General features: G+C 44.2%; 1 protein-coding gene across 1 annotated transcript; it reads left to right on the top strand.

Moving 5' to 3' along the window:
- Positions 1-7,056: 7,056 nt before the first annotated feature.
- On the top strand, positions 7,057-10,163 carry LOC143666519 (uncharacterized). The gene is made up of 2 exons (XM_077140211.1): positions 7,057-7,473; positions 7,762-10,163. The coding sequence occupies exons 1-2, from the start codon at positions 7,059-7,061 to the stop codon at positions 8,316-8,318; spliced, it is 972 nt and encodes a 323-aa protein (XP_076996326.1). The 5' UTR covers positions 7,057-7,058; the 3' UTR covers positions 8,319-10,163.

Genomic DNA, 10,163 nt, shown 5'->3' with positions numbered 1-10,163 from the left:
TATAATTTTATTTATTTATTTAGAATAGGTAAAACAGTCACATGGCTCAAAATTCAAAAGGTACTTAAGGGTATACAGTAAGTCTCATTGCCACCCCATTCTTCTAGTTTTCTCTGGAAATAACCAGTACTATTGTTTCTTATGTATTCATCCAGAAATATTTTCTTTGTTTACAAACAAACACATATAGATAGTATTTTCCACAAATAGTAGCAGACTGAAAATGCTCTGATTGACAACCTTCATTTTCCATTTAACAATACATCTTAAAGATCATTCGATATTAGTACATAAAGAGCTTCACCTTTGTTATGATTTCATGACAGGAATATATTTTAAAGTTAAGGAAATAGAAACACTGGGTTAGTATAAAAAGTTGGAAACATTTATTCCAATACAAAAATTTTTCTAAAATAAAATTTTAGAAAAAAATTCAAAATCCTACTTTCATTTTCAAATTCCTTCAATAATAATTTCAATTATGTGATTAAATACTGAGAAAACACTGAATGATAGGATTTGCCATTCTCATAATATATTTTCTATTTTTAAATTCAGGGATTAGAAAAAAGTTGTTTTAAAAATATTAGGCATTGAAATCAGTAGGTGATCCCATATTAAGCAAAATTTCAATGTCTATTATAAAAGTTCTCATTAAAATTATTCCATGAAATTTGAAAAATACTCAAGGTTCAGCAAAATTATCAAAGTTAAATGTTTTTGTGCATAATCTTGTAATGCAAACATTATTAGAACCAATATATGCTAACAGAAAGAACATTTAAAGTACATGTATTTATATTTGCTTTGCAACATGTGATATATATATATATATATATATATATATATATATATATATATATATATATATATATATATATATATATGTAAGAAATAAACCTTAGATGGTGAAACTTTGAGCCAGGATATATCCAACCATTCATGAGGATTTCTCTTCAAGGTCATTAAAATGTGGCCAGCAATCTGTCAAATTATCAATGCAGTCTCTTCTACTCCTCATGCAATTATAAGCTAAAATATATATTGTTATATGTTAGTTAACAGGAAATATTAGGAAGTAAAATATATCATTTAAACATAGATTGTAGTTAGAAGAAAGAGTAAAAGTTAAAAAAAAAAAAACCCAGCTGATTCTGACTTTAAACACTAGTTTAGATATAATTTCTAATTTATCTATCTGAAATCCAGGATATTTTATTTATGAGAATAACCAATTTCTTTCATTTCAATAATGATAGCCTCGTAGTTTCCAGTTTGGGGAACTAAATTGTTTTCCTTCACTTTCATTTTAAATACCTTTGGCATTTAGTAACAAAGTCTTTTAAAAATATCTTTGCTGTTATATTTCATCTATATTAGAAGAAACAAATTTGAATATCACTCATAACGTTTAATTTTTCACATTTTCTAGGTCTTACCTAAAAGTAAGAATTTTAAAAAATAGTCCAAGATTTTTCAAAAACAAAATCAAACAAAAAAGAAGGGATATTTATACAATGAGTTTGATGCTGTATACAAAAAGAAATATAAGGTTTTGGTTCAGAGTAATGATCCTCAGTTTTGCAATTTGCTATATCCAATCTTGTCTTCTTTGATTTTAAGGTGCCCCTACCAAATTTGTGTGTATGTGGGTCTGTATTAAGTTCAACCCTAAAAAGGAATTTTTTATATCCACTATTTCCTGTCACTCTTTTTTTTTTCATGCCTTTCTCTCTTCTGAAATGCCAGTTTTTGCCTTCCCCTCTCACTTCTGTCTTCCTCTTTTTCATCTTTTAGGTTGGTAGGAGGAAAGTTAGTTCATGGTTTAGCAGTTTAATATGGACAGAGAATTACTGCCCTAAACAATCATACCTTAGAAATATAAATATCCTGTCCTGTATTGGAAATCTAAAAAATGAAGACTAATTAAGGTATCTTTTCTTTCATAAGAGTAGCAAATACAAAACTGTTAGTACACACTTTGGAAGTATACGTATTCTAAAGAATGATTTTCTTTAAATGATATTAAATAGTCATAGAGTGTACAGAAATCAAGTTTATTTCCAAATTTATTTTATTGCTAAGTTTGGGATGCTTTGAGAAATTTTTATATAAGTGTACATTTTATTTAAAAGTCATGATTTTATGATAATGGTAATGATTATCATCTCAATTTGTTAGGGCATGGGGTCTTGGGTTTATGACTGGAATTTAAGAGGTCCAGAAATTCGCTAGAATTGTTTTCAAAATTTGCATGTGTATGTGTTTGTGCATTTTTCTGAAGGGAAGGTTCATGTGAAATCTATAAAAAAAAATTTATAAATGAGAATAGCATTTGGTACAATATGATTAGCAGTATTTTTCTTTTAGCTTAAGAAAATGTTCTTTGACTCAACACTTTAGGAACTATAATTATGCTCAGTAGAGTAGAGCAAAGGGGCCATAGTTGCTTCTCAAGTTCAATGGAAAAAACAAGAATCATGCTATAAAACTACCTAGAAATAAGACTAAGCAGTTTACTGTAGACTTCCAGACTTTTTTCTTTATCCTGTTTGCCTATGCTCATACATGTATATTCATTTTAAAAGAAAAGAAAAAATAGGATCACATCCTACCTGAAATGTTAAAACATGCTTTTTTTAATATGCAGCACAAAATTATTCACAAATACTGGGGGAAAAAGTTTAAAACCACCAAATAGTCTTCTAGAAATGCTGTCCAAATTTATATCTATGCAAAAAAATTATGAGGATCCTTTACCCCATGCCTTATTATAAATAGGTATTATTAATCTTTTAAATCTTTGACAGAATTAAATGCAGAAAATATTTTGTAGTTATATTAATTTGTCTCAAATGGCTCTAGAACCATTAGTGTATTTAAGTTATTTTTTTCTAACTTTGACAAATAATAATGCATTAGATAGGATTTACTAAGTTTTTGAGTTATAATAGTAAAGATAAGTAATTTCTGTGATTAAAAAACTTATTATAATTTAAATAAATACTTTTTATTTTGGGGTGCGTGGTCTGGGAATAGAACCTGGGTCTCCTGCATGAAAGGCAGGCATTCTAATCACTGAACTACCCATGCACCCTTATATAAATCCTTTTAATGTTAGATTGAAATACAAGATTATTCTAGTTTCTAATTGCCAATCTGCTCTAACAGGTGTATTGGGGTATGTGGAGTAAATAAAAGTGTAAAAAAAGCAGGACAACAGAGAACACATGTAAATAAACATCTTGCACCTCAGCAAGGGTACTGAATGCATAATTTTCTACACTTATCCCATATTATTCTTAGTGTTCAAATCTGCTATGGGCATCCCTAACTCATGGTGAAATTCTTTATAGCATGGATTTTTACCCTAAATGCAAGTAGTTATCACCTTGAAGATGAAGATACTTGGGGCCTTCAAGGCCAGCGCCTCTGTCTTATGCTGTGTCACCTTCCTAAAACTATCTATAGAAGCCTGAACAGCCAGTTATGCATTCCAGAGCTTTGGCTCCAGTTACTCTCAGCTGTCCAACAGCACTGTCCTCCGGTTAATCAGTCAATCATAACTAAAAACTCAAAAACCAATAGAAAGCAACCAATTTCCACTCCTGAAATAATTCATTAGAAACTTTTAGACTTTTCTGTAACTTTTCCTGCACTGGTTATGTTCCTAGTTTTCCAACTTCTATATGAAGCAGAGAATTCTTAAGGGGGCAATTAACCTAAACTAGAAACTGTTACATTACATGTACGCAACATGCTAAAAGATATCAACCAAAGCTAACCCAGGCTCTGTCAGAGGGCAAGGAGGGTCATCAATTAACATCTGCAATTTTGTCTCCTTATCTTCAAACCAGAACACAATGACCCAACCCTGCCATATCAATGTTAACTAGTAAAGCTCACTTTATAGACAAGGAATGTGAAGTAAGAGACACTTAAAGGACTTGCTCTAGGTCCTTTAACATTGTCATGATTTAACATGTCCTTTACCATGTTAACATGTTAACATGATTTAACATCTGTCATGCCATAGGGCCATCCTATATAAATTCCATTTAATTTCAACTTCTTCATGGTGCTGACCCAGAAAGGAATCTACCTTTCCAAGGATGACACAGCCACAGCCAGCCCGTATGAGTGAGGCATTCCATGTTTCGGAATGCTGTTGTCTCTGCATCTTAACTACTCGAAGACCAGCCATGGCTTTTACACTAATGATCTCCAATCCTCATGATGACCCAGGAAGTAGATGGTAGAATGACCCCATTGTGTAGGTGTGGAGACTGGGGTGACCCTGAGATGAGAGTTACAATGACTACACCATGGTCACAAGATTTCTAAGAAAGTTCATCTGTGTTAGAATTGAGTTCTCCCTCCCGATGTATGGGGCCCAGTCTGCATCCAGGCCTTCCCAAGTAGCTGTGGGGAGTGATGTGTTGAGGAAACTTGGTCCAGTCAACAGGATAACATGTTTAAGGAGGATGAGCATCAGAAGTCAAGAGGGCCTTTTCTGGAGGACCTAACAGTTGAGAAGTTTCAGTTAAGGGGTTTCAGGAGATGACCTCACTTCCTTTGAGCTGCAGTCCAACGGAATGTAGAACCTTGGTAACCAGGCACCTAGATTCCACAACAGTCCCCCTACCAGGCTCACTTAGCCAGAGACGATCGACAGTACGACATGTTCTCATGTTGCATTTGTAGACCAGTAGAATCTGGCATGAGAAAACCAAGGAAGAGGACATTTTTCAATACATGTAGGCGCTGGCTGAACCCTCCACCTCGCTGCCGCAGTCTGTTGGTCAGGGTGTTCACGAAGGTAAGTCAAAGTGGTTCAGGTCAGAGAATTAAGGAAATGTCAGCATTGTTATCTTGCCTCTGTATCCCCTTAATATTCCTCGTTTCAGTGTGAGGAGACATGAGGAACGGGTTCATCCATGGCCACGTTGGGAAACTTCATGTGCACTTTGTGTTCAAACGTGAAGTCACGGATGGCTGTTGGGAAGGCAAGTGGTGATGGTGAAGTAATCCCCATGCAACGTGTTAATCTTGGGCCCAAAAGTTGTCATCTCCTATCGATGTGAACTGGGGAAGTGTGCAGACACTTGATCTCTGATCTGAGCAGGGATCACCATGGCTGCAGGCTCTCAGAACTCCCTGTAAGGTAAAACACATTCAAGTCTTGTTGGTGTGAAAGCAAAGGTGTTCTCACCATCCTGGTGTTCTTGATGCACTGCCTCCACAGTAGGGAAGAATGAGATGTGACCAGGCTCTTCCCCTCCATGTCTGGAATAGACTCCTTTTCCACAGGATGGAGGGAAGATCATAAAGCTCCAGTGTGAATGCTTCTGGCTTCTGTCCTGCAAGAAGTTGAGTCCCCTGATCTCATGAATGGGGGTGATTTGTCAGGAATCGTGTAGATAAAGTGCTTTCCATGCATTGATGCACAACTCCTCGTGACTTCATTATTCCCTCACCTGAGTTCTGCTTTGGAGTGTGGGACCTTTTTCTGCCAAATGCATTCCTGCCCCACTTCTTGCCCCAAGGCAGGGAGGGACAGGAAAAGTCAGGTCTGCATACACCCCCATCCCTGGCCCTCTCCTGGTTCCCAGTCCAGTGGCTAACCACCTGCTTCTGCTATTCCAGTCTCAGGGTGCAAAAATGTCACCACTCCAGAGTGACCTGGAGTACACCGGCAAGGTGGGAGTCTGGGAAAAGTTCATGGAGCGCATGATGGCAGCTGTTGCAGAGGGCGACCAGGCCTATGTATCCCTCCTCGTGTTAAATTACTGGGGCTTCTTTTCCATCCAGGAGGTCCTGGACCGTGTGTCCAACAGGTGAGCACGTTTTCCCATCAATCTCATAATCGATCTGGCATGACTGAGCTGAATGCCTGGGGAAGGTCATTGCAGCATCTAAACTCAGTTTCCTCCTCTTGCTAGTGGGGTCATAGGAGGACCAACCTGCTGAGGTCAGAGTCAGGATTGACTGATTCTGGGCCATGGAAAGTGTTCCCCCATGCCAGGCTTTCTGGAGAGGGAGCTCAGTGGAGAGGGCTTGTCAACGTTGAGAAAATTCTTTTCCACGTGAAGAAGCTCTGCTCCAAAGTGACCTTTGGAATCCTGTATTCCCATTCAGAAGCGGTTTGAGATTGCATCAAACTGGATTCTGTCCTCAGTGTGGCCTGAGTTGCCACTCATGCTGGTTGCTGGCAAAGGAGCCCCAGGCATCACCAGTTATCTGTGAAAGAGCAGCTCAGGGATCATTCGTTCATCTAGGATATAGGAAGAAAAAATCTATGTGCAGGGTCTTTTAAAGGCACTTAGTCTACTTCATTGAAAAAAAATGCAGAATTGCCTGTGGCCTCCTGCTTGCCAAATCATAGGGGGTCAGATAGCAGCAGTAGATGTCATGAGTAGGGGCACCCCGAAAAAGTTACATGTGACACCCCCATGTACGCTTTAGGTATGGAAATAGCTGCAATTTGTGAGACAGGGATGGAGGAGGCCAAGAGTACCTGAAAAAGTGAGTGAGCTCTGGGTGAGGAGAGAGGGGCTCCTTCCTCACAGCCCAAGATGGGGAGTGGGAGCCGGTGCCTGGAGGGACTGGGCAGGTCCCTGCATCCATCTGATGATTCTAACTGGAGCCCGGAGGTCTGGATTCCATCCCCTGCAGGGCGTCAGGACTCTCAGAGACCCATGCAAGAGTTCCTGGAACACTGGGTGCAGAGTGCTCCCGGAGGCTCAGCGCACACTCCACATGCTCCCAACTCTGCTGCCCCTCCACCACGCCAGCAGCACATAGACACAGTTCAGGAGATGTGGGGAGAATGCAGCTCACAAATCCAACCTCACTACCCAGTCCTGTGAGCCTGGATGCGGGTGGCTGCAGTGGGGTGTGCCCGTGCCCTTTAGGGACCATGACAGTGGGAAGAGGAGAGCATCACATGGCTCACAGAGAAGGAGGCATGACCTCAGGGCATGAACTCCAGACTGAGGTGACACGATGGCCGGGTAGGCTGAGGCAGGGTCATGCTCTGTTCCCACAGCAGGCAATTTATGCAGTTCCTACTGTGTGCAAGTGCAGTGCCATCGGCTGAGCAGACACAACCCCTCCCTGTCCTCATGCTGTTTCTGTTCCAGTGGGAGGTTGCACAACAGGTACAGACAGAAATAGTCTGGCTGGTCCTGCTCAGGAGCCCCCACCTGGGAGGGTGGTCACCAGAGGGCAGTGTGGCAGGAACAGCCATTCCTCACTCTGCGGCCCTGTCCACCGCCAGCACCTTCTCCTGCCTCCTGCTGACCTGGCTCCAGGAGTTTCCTGATGATTTCTGTGAACCCACAGACTTTTCCAGCCTGAAGGAGCTGGTGTCCTTCACGCAGGTGGTGCTGCCTGGGTCTGCCCTGGAGAGGCAGCCCCAGGTCCTCCTCTGTTGGCTGGAGTCCTCAGTGGCCAGTGAGACCCAGACACAGGGTGAGGAGCATGGAGGTGGGGATGGGTGGGATGTACAGAGGGGATGAGGGTCCTGGGACCAAAATCTATTTTTGCCTTTGGGCAGGGAGTAAAGAGGGGCATCAGCCCACTCCCCTGAGCACTTGCAGTCTGGAAGACTTTGTGAGGGTGGCATCCCTCGGGGAGGCACTGCAGTCATTTCTTTGTCGAGAAAGGTCCATAGAAAGTCAGTTCTGTTGTGGCATCTTTCACCTCTTGGGGCTCGTATGTGAGACCCAGCATTGCAAACCACAGTACTGCTCCCTCCAGGGCTAGTTCCATCGATGGCAGCAGAAATTGTGTCAGCTGCAGACCTGAAGACACCTGTGGCAGCACCTGCAATGCCACCTGCTGATGTGGAGCCACCGTGGCCTCCAGAGCTCCTTCCACCTACTCCAGCTACAGAGAGGGAGGCAGCTCCGAGGCCACCTGCTTTGCCACCTTCAGAGGCTGCATCATCCCCAGATCAGGAGCTGAAGCTGGAGACATCACCTGCTTTACCAGCAGAGCAGGTGGTGGCTCTGATGCCACCTCAGCTGCCACCCTCAGGCCCAAAGCCTGTGGCTCCTCTGGATCTGGCACCTGCTGCCTCACCACCTGAGGCACCCACTGAGCAGCAGGAAGCAGACCAGGTGCCACCTGCAATGCCATCTGTTGAGCTGCAGTCAGCACCAGCTGTCACTCCACCAGGAGATCATTCTTGCTCGTCACATGGGCATCAAGAGAAGGGGCTGAGGGAGGTGAAGGCCCTTGTCTTGGCGTTCCCTCCCAGGCTGCTGGCAGAGCAGCTCACCCAGATCGATGTGGTGAGCATCTGGGCTCCTTAGGGGGGAATGTGATGGATCTTTTCTGGCATCTGATGTCCCTGAATTGCCATTCCCAGACCTGGGGTCCAATGATCTTGGTGCAAAACCCTGCTCCACCATTTTCCAACCTGGTGACATGGGCAAGTTCCTAATTTCTAAGGCTTCAAGTTCCCAGTTGGAGAGGACATCACAGGATCCTGCCCTGACCATGTGTGTCACAGCTCGGGAGTACAGAGAATAAACATCTTAGGATCAAGGAGAGGTGGACAGGACCTAGCTTGTTGGGGGGCAGAGGGAAATCTCAGGTGTGCAGCAGAGTCCAGGTCTAGCCCAGCCATCTGTCCCATAGGCCTCCATGGCCTTCACATGCATTCGACATGATGTGTCCTGGACATGAGGACAGGCTCCACACTAAGGTCCTGGATGTAGAAGCAGCAGGGGACATGCGTGTGAATGAGATTAGAGGGAGTCACACAGCTGTCAGGAGGTGCTGAATGTGCTCCCTGGGCTGTGTCCTCGGCATGTGGGGTTGGAGTCCCTGTCCTGTGCTTGGCGGTGGTGAGGAAGGATTTGAGGGAAATGCAACTCTCTCCCCCCTGCCAGCATAAGGGTCCTGGGTTTTGCAAATGCACCCATAAAGCATGAGGGTTGGAAAAACACCCTGGGCAGCGGTGCTGAGTGCTGAGTTGACTTCAGCTCAGACCAAGCTGGGCAGAGCCAACAACTCCTCGGACTCCCAGCAGGACCAGGGGCAAGTGACGGCCCTGTGGGACCTCTGTTACTCATGTGGAAATGCTGTGAGACCATGCTGTGCTGTCCTCCTCACAACGGAGCCCACAGGGGTTCAAGAGAGCACAGGAATGTGGTTGAGCTTTCCTCTGGTTCTCATGGGAAAAGGTGCTGGAGAGAGCACCCTGACAACATTATGGAGCACTCAGTTGTCTGAGGCACATTTCATGCCTTCACATTTCACATGACACAGGAAACTCCGGGTGGCCAGCCCACTTGGTCAATGTCACACCACAGGGATTGCTGCTCCTCGGTTGCATCCCAGTCAGAGCTGGCAATTGGTGACAGCAGCATTTCTGTCAATTGACACCTCCAGGCTGTCCAAACCCCATTCAGGCAGATGGGCTGATGGGGTGAGAGGAGGATGGCTTCCCTGATCATGTCCACCCTGGCAGGAGGGGATCTCTAAGGAGTCCACCAGGAAGGTGATACCAAGGAGAGAGCAAGAGAGGCCACTGTGGGAGAAAGTGAGGTTGTCTGAGGACACTTAGGGTCAGGGTGTGGTTGGCATCCATGACTGTACAGGGCTCACTCCTTCCTGCACCACTGCTTTCTGTGCCCCTTAGCCTGGGAAGCCTCCATTAGACATGCCATCATCTGGACTCTGACATGGAGGCTTGACCAGGTAGTATATAGGAGGCCCTGATTGTTCTCAGTCAAAGGAAGGCCTTGGCAGAGCCCAGTTGAAGGTGGATCTGGGCGAGATGGTTGAGCAACTTCATACTGTTTTGTGATTTGCCAAGAGCCATGGCTGGGAGGTGACTAGCAGTGCTCTTGAGGTCCAAGGGGTTGGAGGGGAACTCAGTAGGAGGTGGCTAAGAGCCCCAGATGTTGGCAGGATGAGGTCTGGGTGGGGGAAGGGGACTGAGGGAAAGAGACTTCAGGGTGGGGGCCTTGGGTGGGTTCCAGCGGGCTTGGGCACTCCATCCCACACCTGATGCTACTGTTTTCCCCCAGCCCACCGTTCCCCACCTGTGGATGCTCCTGTCACAGCTGGCCTCCCTTCAGTTAGCTCCCATGGACTCTTGGGAAGTGAGTAGGACTTGGGGCCAAGAACAGGGTGTCAAGTCCCATCAG

This window comes from Tamandua tetradactyla, chromosome 23 (genome assembly GCF_023851605.1).
Source record: "Tamandua tetradactyla isolate mTamTet1 chromosome 23, mTamTet1.pri, whole genome shotgun sequence".
In the NCBI taxonomy this organism is placed as follows: Eukaryota; Metazoa; Chordata; class Mammalia; order Pilosa; family Myrmecophagidae; genus Tamandua; species Tamandua tetradactyla.
This window is presented reverse-complemented; position numbering and strand designations above follow the sequence as displayed.

What these genes read in the sequence shown, in the direction of transcription:
- LOC143666519 (XM_077140211.1), top strand. Translation starts at nt 7,059, where the DNA reads ATGCAGTTCCTACTGTGTGCAAGTGCAGTGCCATCGGCTGAGCAGACA. An exon ending in CAGTGAGACCCAGACACAGG is followed by an intron (nt 7,474 to 7,761) that starts GTGAGGAGCATG and finishes TGCTCCCTCCAG; the next exon opens with GGCTAGTTCCATCGATGGCA.